The following is a 19,931-nucleotide window of genomic DNA, read 5'->3' on the forward strand; positions in this document are numbered from 1 at the left end:
GGTGGTCTAATAGTGCTGGCTGGATCCATTGCAGGATGATGTCTCGTTTGCTTTGGGTTTTGCTAAACAAAGCATTTTGCTGCAGCTCTACTGTTAAAAGTTCTGCACCAATTGGAAATGAGTGAGTGATCGAGAGAGAGAGAGCAGGGTCGAGGTGGAAAAGAGTTACCTAAATAGTACACAACAGCAGAAAATCTACTGCGATTACTATATTCATACTGAGACACAAATATTCAGACCAGGGGTTTTTAAACTGGGGTCCGGGGACCCCCAGGGGGCCTCCAGAAGGTTCTAAGGGGTCCCCAGAAATTTTCAAAGAAAAAAGACACTGCCAAAGTCTACTGAACATTATTACTTTGTCATTTCAAAGTGTTCAAGTGCTCTGCTTCATCCACATTCAGAATTTTCTTTAAAAAGCTATCATGAAAATTAATTAACTATGAAGATCAATACAGTAAAATAAATTTGAACTGAAAATGTTTCTCTTCCAGGTTATACATTCAACATTAATAATGGTATTTTGCTTTTAGAACATCACACTTCTTTATCAACCTTGTTTCTTTATACACACACATATATAGGCCTAGATGGATATGTATTTTTGCAAGGGGGTCCTTCACAAAAGGTTCACCATATTACATCATAAAGTGTGAAAACCCCTGGCCTAGACAAACCAGTTGCCTCTTTTATACTTCAAGTTTAACTTATAAATCATTTAAGCAATTGATTTTCACTTTCACAAGATGTTTTTGACATGTCTTACTTTGTTTGTGAGCATATTCAAAAACGTTGCCCTCGAAAACCCCCACACACACGCACGCACGCGCACACACACACACGCACGCACATGCACGCACGCACACACACCTGATCAAATTGTGCATCTTCTCCTCTTTGCAGTGAGCGGGACAGGGGCTTCTCCTGTAAGAACACAAACACACTTCCAGCATTACTCCAACAAACCACAAACCCATTTATATGACAGAGATCACGTCACTGAAAGGTGTCACATTTTTCCCTTGAGGTTTTTTATTTATGAAAGCTTTTGGCATCAAAAAGAGTTATATTTGAATCTTTCATGACCAGTTCACAAAGCAACTGCTGCACCTTTAAGAAAAACCCAAATGAGCAGCAGAACAGAATGCTTCTTTTTTACACACCGGGCAGAACTACTGTAGATCACAAGGGGTGTCATGATACACTACAATACACAATACTGGCTTCACGATATGACAGTATCAAGATGTTTTCAACCAAATGTAGATTATAAAATTCAATTCAAATGGGATATATATAATCAGAAAAGAATGGGATTAATATAATAAGAATATAATCGACACACCCATGTATCGCATCTCTGCATTCATTGCTGAGGACATGTAATGCAGCTAATGCAGTCAGAGCTGCTCAGCTGCAGGACAAAGAGAGAAACTAACAAAAGGAACTTGAATGAAGCTAATGACTCCTTGTTTCTATTTCGAAGAAGAATATAAATATATATTACACTGGAACAAACACTTTACAATGAGTAAGAAGTTTAAAGACAGAGCTGAAGGGCAAAAGAGAAATGGTTTTATAAAGCAGCTCTCCTCTGCAGCCCCCTGATACAGACATTACCAGTTTCTCTTGCTGTGTAAACTGAGAGAGCGCTCCGTGTACCTCTGTGTAAACACACAAAGAGAGAGAGAAGTAACATCGAGAGTAAGCGTTTAAGGGCAAATCTGCAGAAAATGTGCCAGTACTTTTCTGCGAGGCGAGAAGAATTGAACAGAAGAGAGCATTTCAAGAATGCAAACCTCTGCTTCTGTTTCTGGGAATACACAGGATTTATGTGTGAGTGTTACAAAACCTTCACAATAACCTCTTTTTCCCTAAATAAGTCAACATGGCCTCCCAGCACACTGTCTGAACGTTGACCTCAGGTGACGGCTAACAGAAAACTCCACATTCCACACATTTACATTACTTTGCTGTATACAGCAAACACATTCATTCAAAGCAATCTGAGGAACATGTATTTCTTGAAAATCACACCTGCAACTGCAATGCTATCGCCACAGTCCATCAACCGAACCACAGAAACACCGTTTTATGTTAAATGCAGTGCAATAGAATACAAAATAAAGATTAAAGTGATATCCTTAATTGCTTTTAATGTTTTTTTTAAACAAAAGTATTATTGCACAAATATGCTCTTTAGACATTACTTTTGGCCACTATGTTACCCCTACAGCATTACTGGATCTTCTCTTTCGGATTCATCACTCCTATTCATTATATATCTGGTACTACACACTCATTTGTGACATCAACACCGTGATAATGTCCGAATGACCCTTCTGCAACCTCAAGTTACTAAGCAATACTACAAACTAGGGGTGTAACGATACTTCGTACTGCGATATTTCGCGATGAAAAAAATGTTACGATGCGCATCGTAGAGAGATGGGGATATTTTACGATATGTTTAATTCTATTCGTTCAGCGGTCAAGACGCTACCTACTCTGCGCCAGCGCGTCACGTGCGCTTATCTCACATATGCGGTAGAGAGAGAAGCACAAGACACAATCTGTGTCTCCAAGTGGTTTACAAAGCGTCTTATTTTCTCTCACTATCGCCGTTAAAACACAGCAAACTTGAAGCGTGACTGCAGGCGAGTCACCCCGAAACTCATTACAAAGGCAGCACAAACGTTTTTAAATGCCAATGTTAACTTATCCGCTAACGTGAGCTGCTGCATAACGTAAGCCAAAAGAAACCAGCGCTGTTCCGATCAGAGAAGCGATGAAGTGAGTCGTACTGTATATTAAAAGATCGAATGACATGCTAAAAAACAAGTATGTGATTTGCGTGATTGAACAAATGTAATACAGTTTATGTAATATGTCTTTTTGAAAGATTTTTCTCATTCATTACTGTCTCAAGCTAAGACAACGCAGCTTCAAAGAGACACGAGCCAATAGCGTTTGAGTGCGAGCTCTGTCAGAGCATTTCATTGGTTGAATGTACTGAATGAACACGCCCTTCACTGAACGAACGAGTCATTTGAGCCCGAATGAACTGCTACATGTCGTTCATGGTCTAATATTCTCTGTGTTGTAACAATGCATATCCAGTACTCAACTTTTCTGAAAAATAAAGGTAATGACCTGGTTTAATTTAATTCCAAGATAAAGTAAATTATGTCGAAACAGTTAAATCTTTGTATGGAACATTTAATTACACCAATTAAATGAGTTCATCCAGATAGATTTTAGTAGACTAATATAATGTAGATTTCGTCGACTAAAAATAGACTAAAACTACGATAAATTGGGATGACTAAAACTAAATTTCATTTTAGTCAAAAGACTGTCAAAATTGACACTGATCTTAATTCTAATTTCAGTTAAGCCTTAAAATGTTAAAATTATTTATTAAGTTGCATGTGCAACAAAATAAGTTACTGAAATTGTTAATATTTTGAAAATAAATGTTATTTGAATTTCCGTTTCATTTTTGAATTTTGTTCAAAATATCGAGATATGTACAGAATCGTGAGCCGAGTGTATCGTTACACCCCTACTACAAACACACACAGCTGGATGATACTGACCAGCGGTTCGGCCATGACCACCTCGATCTTCTTTTCGGCTAGCACAGCGAACTCTGCGAAAAGGCTCTTGATGACGAATTCCCCGGGCTTGAGCTCAGGGTCGATGGTGATGCTGGACATGGTGGCGGGGTGGATGCTACGCTTCTCCCAGCTTGGGGGGGCCGAAGGGGAGGTTCCTCGCCTACTCACACTGCTGTTGCTTACAGGGACAGAGGCTATTAAGAGAGACAAAAAGAGAGAGGGTCAGCATTATGCATGCTTATGAAGCACATAACATCTCTGAACACAAGTTCAAGTTAAGTATCAGTTATATGGATTGGTGCAAATGAGCTGAAATAAAGGTTTAATCGCTCTTATAAAAGAAACGCCAATGAAAAGATCAAGAACACGAGGCACAGCAAAGACAACATCAAATTGTCCACTATCAAATGAAGGGGGAAACATCACATGCTTTCACTTGTAAAACGGGTAAAGACAAACGTGTTTAAAACTGAGAACGATTATGTGTGTGATGATACAAAAATGTTTGCACCAAAACAGAAGAATTGCCTGGGCAGAAAAGTTCTCAAACTGCCAATGCATTCATTTGATTTGTGCGTTGCGCCAACTTGTTTGTTTCTATGGGAACGGGTGAAAACAAACTCCTCTTCAAAGCTCAAATATGGGTTAGGGCAAAGGTTAGCTCAAAAATGCATAACACGGCTGGAACCCAACAGAGAGCACAGGCTGTTCTGCTTCAACGGAAATCAATGGAAATGCCTCAGTATGATAAATAAACGGCTTTCATGTATCATGTGATAAATCAAATGCCATCTCATCGATCATGTTTGCCATTGAAAATGAAATTTCAATCATCTGTCAATAAAGTCTGAAGATATACCAATAAAATATGAGGTATATGTAATATACTCATTATCTTTAGGCCTACTACTTTTTTTAGTAATAAAGAGATATATATTCACTAAATATTTCTCAAGCTTGGTCTTCCACGTTGGGTTAATTTTTTTCTGATCACTATGCGTTCTGGGACTGCATTCTCCGCAAAGGAAACATGCAACAATGCTTTAAAACTGGGTCAAAACTAGATTCTCAGAATACCTAAAGAAGAGTTCACCCAAAATGAAAATTCTTTCATCATTTACTCACACCCATGTCATTCCAAACCTGTATGACTTCGCCTGCAGAACACAGAAGATGATATTTTAAAGAACACTAGTCACCAAACATGGCCACCATTGACTTCTATTGTATGGACACAAAACCACCGAGACATTCCTCAAAAGGACTTATTTTGTGATGAGCTTTCGTGTCAGAACTGTGCCTATAGCTAAAATGCCTCAGCTTGCAAGACCAACAGTGACATGACAGCTGTAAAACTACAAAAGCATACATATGATGTCAGGGACATTGTGATTACAAGGTTCACCTTATCCAACCTGAACCTTGTTGACAGTTTTTAGATGCTGTACCACAAGTAAATACTGACCTGCTACTACATCATCCACTTTTTAATATTTTACAAGAGTCAAACCCTCACCTAATGCTTCTTTCCCCAAATCACACATTAAGATCAAGGATATTTTAGTTTACTAAAATTAAAACTTTGGAAACGTTTCTGTTCATTGAAATAAAAATAAAATATTGACAAAAACTTAACTTAAGGAAAATTTGAAATGTTGCCTCAAAAATAAACTGAAATAAGTTTAAAGCACTAAAATTATAATAATAAACAAAAACTAAAATAAAAATTCATTCTTCTTTCTTTAAAATTGCTAAAACTTTAAGTAAAATTAAAATAAAAACTAAAAATAAAAGCTAATTTTGAATATCAGTAAAAATAAATAAAACTAAAATCAAAACTATAATAACTCTGATATCGCCTGTAAAATAATGCAGAAATACTGGGAAAACAGTCACATGTCTACCCTCACTCAGGAAATCCCAACCCTTGCCTCTCACAGGTTGCCGAGGAAACCACGATGATGCCGGGGAAGCTCAAACAATAATAGGAGGATGAATAAAAAACGTCCTTGTGAAATTTAATGAGTTTTTCAGAGGAGAATGCAAGGTCACACCTAGCAACTCCCCCACATCATAATACTAAAACATAAACATTCACACACTCAGACAAGATTCACACATGTAAGACTCCATCCTAGAAGCTGTTTGTGTATTTGTCTATGTAAGAACACTCATTCTTTGTTCCCTATTAAGCATCGCCTCCTAGTCCCTAAGATGTCACAGCCGACTCATTGGCCGGCATCCTAACAGGGTCCCTGGCCCGTCTTCTGATTAGCCGACAGGTCTGCTAATGGGCATTCTAACGTTTGTACTTTTCCACTCGATGCAGGAGTGAGCAAAAAACGCGCAGAGGAAAAATGTGTGGCATCCCTCTCTGTCTCGCTCTCTTCATCCTCCTTCCATTCCTCTTTCTGCCGTATAATTTGGGACACACTGGGCTGCATTTCTAACCCCATAGCACAGATTTGTGCCAAAGAGTGAGGCAGAGAGTCACATGAAATGAAGTCACAACACGGAGGCCATTAACGCCGAGGCTGTTGGGAAACAGTATTCTCTAGGACACCCTGATACCCTGAACTTCACCACATGGTCCCAAAACCTGATTCGCTGACTGCAAGTGAACTCGCACAGCTGGGCTCTGCCTGCTTTCTCACTGTCACCTGCTGTAAATACAAATAAAGCAACACCCCCAAATAAAATCCATATTATTCACACTCACAAATGTTGTTGTTAAAGCTGTTCTTTTCAATAAGGAACACAACAGTACAAATATGAGACACCGGTTCATAAAGAACAACATTATCCTAAACTGTTGTTAAATGATAAGAAGTCTTCTGTGTATGTTTTAAAAAAATAAGTAAACAAATAGTATAACAGCATATGGAACAACATGATGGTAAATAATGTCAATTTGGCTGAACTTTTTTTAGACAAGAGGAGTACGTGCATACTAGGGGTGTAACGGTTCTCGGTAAAAAATTGAACTGCACGGTTCTCCACAAAAGGTTCGGCACGCGCTTGGACCGCGGCTCATCTTAAATCTGACGATGCATTTATATGGCTCGTTAAAAATTATAATGCATAAAACAGACTGACAAAGTTCAGCTAATGTATGTTTGTCGATGGATACACATTTAATACCTACAACAAATCAAATAACGTAGACAAATTTCAATAGGATTGACGTATGCTGTAATATGATCAGTCATTTATGCTTTCATCACCCGGGTGTTGTGAGCGCACGAGTGCAGGTGAGACCTGAACAGCACATGTTGCTGTTTAAACTAAACTCATTCAAGCCTTGCCAATTTAAACATTTAAGTGCAAGATGATGCACAAGAAAACTCGCTTGCGCGCTGTGAGAAGATCCAAAGCGCGCATAAGGAAAGTCTCAGACACGGCGCAAATATTGAGTTGTCTTTGAAGCGCTTAAACGGACAAATTCACACATGAAGTAGGTCAACATGCCCCTCTTGTCGAGTATGTTAAACATAGTAGGTTATGTCTTAAGTGAACGGACGAAACAGACGAAAAACAACGCATGTGTACTGGATCTGTTTCATTCCTCTTAAAGCGACAGCAGCATATTCCTGCTGTCTGTTAAAAGTCAAGGAAATCACTCACTGCTTGTGACTCAATAGCTTCTGTAACTTCAATTATGATTCATCTTTATTTAATTTGTACAGCAATGTTGTTTTATTTGATTACTTTAATCCATTTTAGGGCTGCAGCTATCGATTCTTTTACTAATCGAGTATTCTACAGATTTTTCCATCGATTAATCGGGTATTCGGATAATAAGTACTTTTTCTTTATTAAAAAGCAATACTAAATATACAAGAGAAAATAAGACAGGTCTCTTAAAATGAGTAAAACAACTAATTTGTTTCCTTTTTAAAACAATTAAGAGTTTTTATTGCTGAAATAGCATACATTAACATCTGTGAAAACTAAACCCATTTAGTACATTCCATTGCCATATTACATTCAAAATGCAATATAATATATAATATATAAATAAGAAACATGAATAAAAATGGAAAGAATAATTTAGAAGGTAAACAACTAACTTCAGCTTACGCATGATGCATTTAGTTCATCTAAATTAGCTTTAGTTTCTTTTTTTACTATTAAATAGTAATATATAGCCTATAACTTTTATTTTGGCAGGTTGTCGGAATACGCTTATTTTTTAGTGTGTCTGTTTCTTCACTCAAACAATAACATGTTCGTGAAATAAACTCTCAGAGCAACTCTGGAGGTGAAGTTCATGTCCTCATTCAGCGCAGACGCAGACAAATTTATGAGCATCACGCGTGTAGCACGTTAAACTGTGCAGTTCATTCACTCAGACACGCAGAACAGACAGATGACGTGTAAATAACAGGATTCGGTGTCCACAAGTCCGCATCTAGTTTGATGGACTCAATGCAGCCGGAAAACAAGTTTCACTCGCAAAATAGACTAAAACTAAGTAAAATGGCAGTTCACCATTTCAATAAGCTATCACATATTTATCAGCATGAGAAATAAGTGCGAGCGTGTGAACAGACTAAAATGCGTGTGTCTCACGGTGAATGCGTGAGACTTGAGAGCCCCGTAACATAGCGGGCTCTGCGTCAGTAATAACAGTCCGTGGGGAAACGCAGTGCTCCGTGTGTACTGTAGTTAAATGGATTAAACGAGGATTCAAGGCAATAAAAATTGCCATGATGATTTTTTGTATTCGAATAACTCGAGTTACTCGAGGAATCGTTTCAGCCCTAATCCATTTCTATACCTTAAAAGTAGGGCTGCTCGATTATGACAAAAATCATAATCACGATTATTTTGGCCAATATTGAGATCCCGATTATTTAACATGATTACTCACTAAGTTTTAAAACAACATAGAAAAATAAAAAAACTTTGCTTTTAAACTGTGAATTCAACTGAAAAATAAATGTAAAGAAATAGCACAGCTGAACAACTGTAAAGGAAGGGGGTGCGCTGTGGATTTATACCACAAGAAAAGAGATGATCCTTGCAAAATGGAATGCGGCACAATCGTTTTACGTCGATTATTTTGTTTTTGTAATTGTTGAAGGCCAAAATTGACGATTACAATTATTTTCGATTAATTGCACAGCCCTACTTAAAAGGTATATATACAGTATCTTATTTTATTTTCTGCTTTGCTCTGTTGTTTTATTGGTGCTGTTATTTGTAGCTTGATTATTTGTCAGTAGTCCCTTTTCCTTGAACATAGCACAAACCAAACCGAACCGAACCTAAACCGTGACCCTAAAACTGCGACAAACCGAACCGTGAGTAATTTGAACCGTTACACCCCTAGTGCATACAGGATGACTTCCGCTACAGAGCGATGCGGATGTGGTGACATCATCATCATCTACATTATCGTAGCTATTTAAAGCCCAACACAGACAGTGGCGATCATCATCTTAATGTTTTCCTGACCACAGCAACTTCAGGGTGGGTGTGACATCTCACCCAAATCTGTTTATACAATAAATGCTCACTTTCAAATCCAGATTACCCTAAACAACAACAACAACAGCATATACACAGACTGAACCTGATCAAAATGTTAAACTTAAGTGTGTTTTTTTCATCATTTACTCAACCTTATGTCATTCCAAACCTGTATGACTTTCTTCCTCAGAACACAAACAAAGAGATTTTGAATAATGTTGGTAGCCAAACAACATTGGCCCCCATTGACTTTCATTGTATGGGCACAAATCCATTTAGACATTTCTCAAAATATCATCTTTTGAGTTCCACATGTACAGGACATGAATGACATGTGAGTGAATAAATAATGACAGATTTTTCATTTTTGGGCGAACTATCCCTTTAACCAGATGTGTTATTTAGGTAGCCAGGAAGAATGGCAATAGTTTATCTAACTTCACCCAACTTGCTCAGCAACATTCTTTTCAAACTGTAGATCCACCATGACAGAAGTTGATCTTAAAGAAAATACCGACCATAAAAGGCGCCTTTTTACGCTAATGCCTGCTAATCATACCCCATGCAGAAATGCTTTGTGGCACTTTCCAGAATGCAACGGTGCATTACATTACTATCCGATCAGTACAAAACATATGAAGTGGCCAACCCTAAGTAAATACAACCATGAATAAATAATAACCACCTTTGTTCTCTTAAAAAAAATTAAAGCTGTTTCAAACAATTCTCTGTGGTGGGCTTCCACCTGCTTCATGCGTGATGGTGTGTGTTTGTGTGTTTGAAAGAGAGATTAATCTGCTATGGCCCAGATAAAGTGTAAACATTATATCAGCGGTGTCTCGACATGCCCAGATTCCACCGCGAGTCTCCCTCTAAAAGCAATTCACAGTTACACACACTTATCTGATTCATCTCAGTTACACAGCCTCACTTCGCATTCAGTAAAGTTATACCTTTGACCTTCGACCACAGTGGGAAGATAGTGGAGGAAAGAGAATCTACCGGCTAGGTTGAATGTTGCCAGCTCTTGAAACTAGGTCTCACTCCTCATTGTTTGAATGGAGAGGCCCAACGCAAGAGAATTGGCACCAACACACAAGATTGGAGAAAGGAGGGAGAAAAAGCGGGAGAAACTTAGTATTGCATGCCAACGGCAAGTGACATTTCTCCCAGAGTGACTGCACTGGATGTTACTGGCTGTTGATGGGACAGTTGGTCAACAGTCACTGTGGGCTGCTTCATTTTCAACTAAAATCACCAAATATGCTAAATCCAAAAACTAGATTGGACCCAGTTAGCTCCAGCTCCGGTAGGTGTTGTAACTATTCTATCTGGGGGTAAAATGCCTATTTTTCAATTGAAAGCCATTCAAATGCAGGTGTACATTCTGAGAAAACAACACTTTTAGCAACATTCCTGGGAAGCTACCCAAAGACCAACTCCTTTTCGTGCACAGAACATCTTTCAGTCGGCAAGGCCTAATGGGAAGGTCATTAAACACTGATCTATAAATCTGGTTTTGTTCTTCTTTCTCTAAAAAAGCTTGTGTGTTAGTATCTCTACAATTACAGCAGTGACTTTCAGAAAGTTAACATAAGTGTTTCGGGTTAGAAAGAGCTACAGCTGGGCCCGAGACATGATTCTTGCTCAATAAATATAAATACGTGATAAAAAATCTACAACCAGCTACTATTCTTTGTGCTTAAAGAAACAGTTCGCCCAAAAATGAAAATTCTGTCATCATTTACTCACCCTCAAGTTGTTCCAAATCTGTATACATTTCTTTGTTCTGATGAACACAGAAAAAGCCAAGAACTGTTTGGTTACAAGCATTCTTCCAAATATCTCAAAGTAAAAATGGTTCTGTTGAACAAAAGATGATATTTTGAAGAATGTAGGAAAGCAAACTGTTCTGGGGCACTTTTGACTACCATTGTCATTTTTCCAACCATGGTATTCAATGGGGTCCAAGAACTGTTTGGTTACAAGCATTCTTCCAAATATCTCTCTCTGTGTTCATCAGAACAAAGACATTTATACAGATTTTTAACAACTCGAGGGTGAGTAAATAAAGACAGAATTTTTATTTTGGGGTGAACTGTCCCTTTAATGAAACATCCTACAAATGTGTTTTATGAAAGAAAACAAAAAACAGTTTTGTGACCTTTGAAACTGCAGGTAAGTGTCAAGAGTCATATTATATCGAAACAAGTTGATGCAACTCAACGCGTGACCCTGCTTGTAAAAAATCTTAATACGAGAATCATAATTTTACTATGATTTCAATCTTTGACATTGCCTTACTGAGTCAATATTAAAGAAATCCAGATCATATTTTGAAAGAATGTTACGTAGAATGATTTTATTTAGAAAACAGTACATCCCAAAAAATAAACTTAATCACGCGCAATTTTCAATCCTTGTAATTCTACAAGTTTTACACGTATATCCCATAACCTAATGGAGCTGAATGTGTGAACCACTGCAGGATTCCAAAAAACACACACTGACAGTAATTGAATACACATGTCCTAGAACAAAAGTACATGCTGTGTGTGTGAGTGCACATACTGTATCTATATGTGTGTCTGACGTACTATCATTTTGCTCTTTTTCTCCACTGGGATTGCTAATGTATCCTTTCATTGATCGGCCTCTTCACTGGCCCATCCACCATTATCATACACACCACTTCCTATATCAGACCAACATCATGAGAAACCCAAGACCTTCAAAGAGGACATCAGGCGGAAGGAGGACAGAGAATTAAGCTAGTTATACTGAGGAGCAGATGAGATAAGAGAGACACTGCAGAGCTTGGAGATGAACCAAATCGAGCAGTCAGATACACCTGAACTGCAAAAAGAGCCGTGAAACTTCAGAGAGAATGTGAACAATATTACAATGTGGCACAGTTATTGTTCAAAAGAAAGTTCATGCAAGATTTTTGTTAGCCTGTCCCAAATAAAGACCCCTTTGGCTGTGCTTGTCATGTTGTTGTACACATGTGCCTCTGACAGTGTAGAAAGAACACGCAACATTCTGATCACACACCTCCTAACAGACACGAACGTGCTATATTTATTCAACTAGCCATCAAACTTTGCCATGCAGAGACGGCGGCGTGTATGCAGGGCCGTCACAGCACACTTGCACTGACTCCCGAGCTGTAATAAATTTGCGAAAGCTGAATCTGAGCTAGGCGTTTCATCTTCATAAAGCGCACGCTGACACCGAGAGTTACTCACAGTTCCCACTCCAGGACTTGAGCAGAGACTTGATGCTGATCTCAAAGAACACCGAATCCTGCAGACTCAGCATGACGCCAGCAGAGGACTGTGGGTAAAAAGAAGGCACTGGATCCTCTGGCCAGTCCGGCTGGCTCCTGTACTCCAAGCGTCTGCTCACCCGCTCATCCCGTCTCGTCTGCAGAAGGGCAAAGTTTCAGCCTCTGCCCGGGCTTGTGATGAAGCGCATGCTGCAGAACGCACACAAATGCACGTGTGTTGTCACGCGTACCCACTCTCACGCTCTCTCAGATCAGCTGCGGGGCTCTGAGAGGCCCATAAGGAGTGAGAGAGTAAAAAACGAACCGAGGCATCAAAAATCAACAAAGAAAAGAGTATGCTGTGTCCTCAGATGGGAATTCCGAAGGCATGCGGGAGTATTATCCAGTCCATCCAGCCCAGAATGCCGCTCTCGGAACTTTGTTCCGGGAATGTGTGAGCGTCTGAGTGAGAGAGAATGGTGAGGATGGACTCCCAGCTGAGAGCGGGCAGCACTCTTGCTCGCGTAACTCGTCTGCGCTGGGTCCTAAAGCCCAACCCACATCCAACTCTAACACACGTATCCCCTCCTGTACTCCCATTCACTCGGTCTGGGTTGGTTGTACTTGTTCTCTCGTGCCCACCCTCTCTCACTCTGTGAAGGGAGCGTTTGTTTCAATGGCAGAATAGGAGGGGAGGGTGATGTCATCAACACGCTGCTAGCCTGCTCTGGCTTCTCTCCAGCGCTTCAAATACATGTCATTACAGCTCCCGCTTCGCTGTTTTCACTCTCTCCTCACTTTATCTATTCCTCGCTTCAGAGGCTGGGCACAACGCACACTTCCTGTACCAAAACTGATGCGTCACCGGCAACTGCAGTAAATTGTTCAAGAAAGAGAGAGAGTATAAAACAGAGTGGAATCTAGGAGACAAGGGATGTCAGTATAATTAACTTAAACAAATTATTAACAAAAACTTTGTCCATACAACAGATCATTAACCCTAAAGTGATGTCGGGGACAAATGTGGGCAAAATTAATTTGTTTTTTCCTAATTACTTTTCTTCTCTTAATCTGATCGGTACAAATCTCGGCTACTTCACCTAAGTTTTCCACCAAAGCACACCCAAAAATTTGGACTTTATTCGACAATGTTAAATTGTTGAAAATAAAAAACTCCATAATGAGCTGTTAAGGCCCATTTGTGGGCACCTATAGGAAATGAATGGAAAATGACTAAATTTCACAGCAATTACTTTTATTTGTCCAATAAATATACAACAAATCATACACACGTATAAAGGAGTGAGCCTATAGAACATCCTCAGTGTGGCCAGAACTTACACACAGACACACAAACATGCACAGACAGACACACAAACACACACACCCACAAACATACAATTGGATAAGCCTATAACGGAGTGTTTTTTTTCCGAATTATGTCAAATAAAAACTGACATTCACACGAACAAAGAACTGTGCAACACGCACGCACACACACACACACACACACACACACTTCAATGTGAGATAAAAGTCCCACTGCAAGATGTTTTGATGCTTTCCTGACAAAGCATTGCTACTGCTACCTCTGTGACAATGAAGTTTTCAATTAATTCTGAAGCAGAACAATGGCAAAGAGGTTTACTATAGCAGAGAGCCTTGGTCTTTTGGAAATTTGATGTTTATTGTTACAAATAAATGATTACTCTGTCTCCCACTTTCTCTCTTTCTTATGGTATGGTCAAATTTGTTTGTAAGCATATTTTGGCATCTTTGCACTGTTTTACCAACCTAAATTGTTTTTTTTTATTCTAAAATTTTTAACTTGTGATGAACTCTAGTCTAAAACTAAGAATGGCCCAGAAGGCGGTCCAAAAACTTTTGCATTTGCTGATGCACCAACACTGAGTGGATCGTTTTAGAGGCTGGAAGAAGTGACACGATGAGAATTTGTTTGCTTTGCTGGTCTGTGCCTGGGTTTCAAATATGTAGCCTATACAAAATCCATTTTATTTTCTCCTTTAAGTCTGTTTTTTTACTCTAAAAGTTCAATTAAAATTTAGTCATCAAATAAAAATTAATTTTAGTAAAAGCGTGTCTATTACACTGAAATCATGAAACTTAAAATATTTAACAACAATTAAATAAATGCTTAAAAATGAATGTTTCATTATTTGTTTATTTAAATGATGTTGAATGAAAAAAAACATTGCTTTTTTAATTATGTCGCAATTTTTAAGTAGCCTACAAGTTATAATTAGGGTAGGCCTATAGCCTATCAACAAACAAGATAGCCTACATTATATCATGTTTTTATTATTTATAAAGCAAAGCAATGTGTGTAAACAAAAAAGCGAATAGAAAGCAATGAACAAAAAGTACAGAACAAGCTACAAAACGCATTTGACCTTGCGCAGAGCGAATGTAAAACACGCTAATAAAGTAGACTGCCTATATTAGCTATTTTATAGAACATACATGGGCTAAACACTCGTGTGATTATGATGTTAATATTATTTTACATGTTCTTGTTGAGGAAATGCAAGCATTATGCTCGGATGAAAGTCGGCTCAATGTTTGTGAACAATAACTCCATCTGAGGAGTCTGCGCAAACTCTGCACGGGCACACAGATAACAGTGCTAAGCGATCATGTTTATTCCAGCGCTTTTCAAATAAAGTTCTGTGAATCTAAAAGCTGAGATATTCTCATCTCAGTTTTATTGAGTGTGCTCAAGATGCATTCACCGCATTTACAGCTCATTATGCCATCAAATAACGTCAATCAGTCTTTCATGCATTTTAAATATTAAAATATTGAAATGTATTATTAAGTAATTGTTAACATAACTGTATGTAGCTTTAGATCATTATCTACTTTTTCGTTTTATGCCTGCATTCCACGCTTCCGTCCGCATTTTCCGCATCGCGTCAATAAGAACCCAATACAGTATGGATACGCATGGCTCCAGTGAAATTATTATTATGCCACTTTGAAATGACATAGTTTGCTTAAACCCGTTTTCCTCCCGTTTTAATCGACTGTTGTTTTCAATGTCGACTAGTAGGAGCTTACAGTTTAAACGACTAGTCGATTAGTCTCGCACATCCCTAATACGTATATAGCTATGGATATTTTTGAATTGAGTTCAGCTAAAAAAGTTCAAGTCAAATACATCTGGGATGGTATGAGAGTGTTATGCGAGAATTTTCATTTTTAGGTGAACTATTCCCCTTAACATTTACTTTGATACACCATCATTCACTTTCATTATGTGTAAGCCATTCAGCTTGGAATAACATGAATGAATTTTTATTTCTGGCTGCACTATTCCCTTGAACACATAAACCCACATTTCACTTGGTTCCAGTTCAAAAAAGAAACCATGTTTCTAAAAATACCAACATTTTCCCCAAGTTGGCAACGTATACATTGCACAAGCGGCGACTGTTTAGAGAAGTCATACCCTTGCAAATTTACATTGACGCACTGACGTCCACACACACAGCTGGTGTAAGTGATGCTTGACCTATGAGGTAACCAATGCCTGCTTGCAGAAGAGGGTGCGGCAGTCTGGGTTATTAACAGAAGAATGAAAAAGCAAGGCGGTGAGATCAGACAAAATGACGCACGCCCCTGATCTGACATATCATTTGAAAAAACACAGCATGAGCTAATCATGCTTTACTAATGACACGTTTTTTTATATTTTGGAAAATTCTAAGTAGGCTACTGTGAAGATGCTTAAATATAAACCTAACAACATGTTATATTGAGAAGTGATTGAAAACTCAATGCAACTGTTTTCATTTAATAAAGAACTTGAAAAATAAACATAACCATAATAAACACACTCTCCGCATGGAAATCCACAATACCAGACCCTAGAAATAACCTTCCACCATCTTCAGTGCCCTGCCACCTCCAATCACAGACATTAGTGCCTGACATCATCTGACCAGAGCCCTGAGATCAGATAAAAGAGTGCACACAAACAGATTCCACCGATACCACTCACAATCTCTCTTTCTTTCCCTCCTCCCGTCTCTCTTTCTCTCTCTTTCCATCACTTGACTGTCCCTCCCTGCTGGAGTTATGCAAAGCGAAAAGGCAGCATTGTAAACAAACACTGGGTACAAAAGCCCGTATTGTGAGGATTGCAGCACGGGGCTTCCACTCCCACACTCACACATAAACATAAATATACGCACATGCACAAACAAACACATTATATGGAGCTTGTTACACATTAGTGGATACAGTACTACAGTACAAACAATCGATACTCAATCAAAATACATTTATGAATACATTCAGAAAATACTGTGTGCTGTAGGTGCTCTGTCAAGCTAGATACTGACAGCTTTGTCAGTCAAAACTGACTGCAATGTTACTTTAAACTTCCTGTGAATGACATGTGACTTCATGGTACTGAAATAAGGGAACAGGTGAATGAAGGCAGAATGTCTTACTATGAGCTCAAAAGGACAATTTTTGTCCTTCTGCAATATAGAGCTAAAAACAAAACCAGGGCTGAGAACTGGCTGTTCCTGCATGCACCACACCCATTAAAATAAAGTCACTCCACCATCACATGATGCTCTAAAGACTGCCATCTCCCCATCGCTCTCGCTCTTACACACAAACACTCAAAAGCACACAGTTTAGGGCAAACAGTGGAATCCTGTTCATTACAGCAGGAATGTTGCTCTATTGTCAACACGGTCACAATGTACATAAATATACCGCAGCAGCATCCAGTTAAACTCAATTCCAGATTTACAGTAACGAAACCAGATTTTGATCCAGATTAAAAAACGCAAAGTCAACCCTTATTGCCAATTTACAGTAATGAAACCAGATTCTGATTCTGATCAAAAACACAAAACTCAACCCCTGTTCTAAGCTTTACTCAACCCCCATTCCCAATTTACAGTAGTAATCTGATATCCAGCAACAACAAAAATCAATCCTCTTTTTCCAGCTTTACTCGAACTAAAACCAGATTCTGATCCAAGTAAAAAAACACCAACTCAACTCCCAATACACAGTATCTAACCCAATTCTGATCCAGATCCTAACTCAACCCCAAACTACTTTAAACCAGATTCTAATCCAGATCAAATTCAACCCCCACCCCTTCTTATAGCAACTAAACCAGATTCTGATTTAGATCAAAAACATAAACTCAACCCCCATCCCATATTAGAGCAACTAAACCAGATTCTGATCCACATAAGAAAAACGCATTCAAGCCTAATACAAAATCTGGCAAAAAGATGAAACAAGCTCGGCTGCTGATGTCGCAGGAGAAGACAGACTGTAAGTGCTTTTGGACAGTGAGCAGGGAATAGACACAGACAGGCAGGCAGTCTGTTGAAGGCCCTGCAATCCCACGAGGCCACGGTGAGAGTGCATTTCCTGTACTGTGCATTACAGCACCCAGCAAAGGGAAAAGGAGAGCCAAAAAAGAAATACGGTTGAGAGGAGAGCGAAGGAGAGAGAAAGAAATAGGAGAGGAAGAGAAAATGAGACAAATCGATAAGGACAGTCATTTTATCAGAGGTTGTGCAATTTGATGAAGGTTTTAGCAAAGCAGGTTCCCCTGTATAAGCAACATTAAAACTGCAATAGGGTTGGGCCGATAGACGATGACATCTTCCATCGCCGATGGCTGACAGCCATCACGATGTTGGGCCGGCATCGCGATTCCCCTGCATGATGCAATTTTCGTCATCAGGAGGGTCCTCGGTCATCTGCACATCCCGTCCGCGTACAGCACATACCCAAGACAAATGTTGACAGCCGAGTCCACAGTACGACATTCTGCGCATGTGTCGAGCTCGTCCATTCATGCTTATCCGCAGTTGAGTATGATTTGGAAGCTGCGCGACGCGTGTGTGCGCGAGACGGACGTAGAAAGCGAACGCAAACAGTGAATCGTATTAACGCGCTCACGTTGTGTGTGTGTGTAAACTTGTCAATGACGACCTGAACTGTGCGCGTCCGCAATGGCAGCGGGAAACATCAGTGCCGCGCGACCCGCGCAGTTGACTTATCACACAGCCTACACTGGTGGGCTCACGATCTACTCGTCTTTCCACATGAAATAACAACAGGAAGAAATTCCAAATTTGCAGGTCGTACATGCACGAGTACTTGTGAAAAACAAATCACGCTGTCTTGAAAACTGGTCACAAAATGTGTTTTGGTAGCAGTCTAGTGCACTGATATAATTGTTTTTAATGTTTTGGCAGATGGCTATCTAACAAACTGATATGCCCCGCCCCCTCGCCCTGCCCCCCGATGTCATCATCCATCACGATGTTTCACTGTAGGCATCGTCCGATGCCAATTTGGTAGACGTCGCGCAACCCTAATCTGCAACCCCAATAATGCAAAGCTACAAAAGTGCAAACAACAGATCAAAGAGCAGCGTTTTTTTACTTAAAAATGAATGTGGTCATCATTTACTCGCCGTCATGCAGTTCCAAACCTGTTTGACTTTATCTTCATCTAAATCTGTCATTGTAAAGAATTACATTATATTATTTACTTTTGTGTAGAGTAAGCAAGCACAAGCAAGTTTAGAAACAAAATGAGGGTGAGCAAACAATGACCGAATTTTCATTTGAGATGAATTGTCCCAGTAGTTCTGTGGATGAACTAGCATTAAATTCTTTGGATGTCAGAAAGTCAGTCCCGTGCTGAAACATTTCAGCTAAAACCATAACACTGTGTCAGACACGGTGCAAGCTGGGATGCTGCACACCTCGCTGGGAACAAGCATCTTTTAGCACCATGCAACAAACACACGCTCAGCAGAGCGAGCGAGAGACACTTTTAAAAGGTGGTGAAACCCAGTGTGTTGGGAAGAGAGGGACAGTGGGCGTGCTAGCCTAACAATTCCACTGATCGCACCTGTGATCAGCACTGCTTAAGTCAGCACAGACACTGGTACAGTACACATCAGCACCCAGAACTCTATACACTATCTCCAAAACTGACCAAATCATGCAAAATACAGTACGCTGAGTCATGAACGATAGAAAAATAAATGGTGACAAAAAAACACATTTTACTATTGTAAGGTCCTATGATATCCGTGACGAATCGAGAAACCCAGAATTTTGTATGAATAAGACAGTAGCATTTAACAGCTAATTACATTCATATCGTGATATGGATGGACTAGCATCAATAAATCTACATCTGCTACATATGTTATCCACTTGTTCTGTGTGTCTCGGAGTAAATAAGTGACACGGTTTTGTGAACTGTACTTGTCACGTTCGAGCAGTTTTCAATGTCTGCGTCTCTAATGCAAACACATAAACTTCATCTTAAAGAGTTTTTACTTCACAAACATTTCGCTGCTTCAATTGAGAAAGTCTACTATCATACACAGACTGAAACGCAAAGGTCTTTGCGACAACTCGCCAAAATAAAAGTCCAGTTAACCTAAACAAATTATACCATACCCATACTATTGCATTCTGTAGTATAAACTATAGTAAACTGATACTGTAGTACTAGAGTAAGGATCAAAAACACTGCAACATCTAGGA

General features: G+C 39.2%; 1 protein-coding gene across 1 annotated transcript in view; it reads right to left on the bottom strand.

Moving 5' to 3' along the window:
• Positions 1–19,931, bottom strand: part of fryl (furry homolog, like) — a 65,454-nt gene that overhangs the window by 38,953 nt on the left and 6,570 nt on the right. Inside the window, exons 2-3 of the mRNA XM_057353899.1 lie at positions 3,597–3,811; positions 868–921 (exon numbers count right to left, since the gene is read on the bottom strand). Of these exons, the coding sequence (XP_057209882.1) occupies positions 868–921; positions 3,597–3,811 (269 nt within the window). The remainder of the gene's footprint in view (positions 1–867; positions 922–3,596; positions 3,812–19,931) is intronic.

The sequence above is a fragment of the Triplophysa rosa genome, linkage group LG15, assembly GCF_024868665.1.
Source record: "Triplophysa rosa linkage group LG15, Trosa_1v2, whole genome shotgun sequence".
In the NCBI taxonomy this organism is placed as follows: Eukaryota; Metazoa; Chordata; class Actinopteri; order Cypriniformes; family Nemacheilidae; genus Triplophysa; species Triplophysa rosa.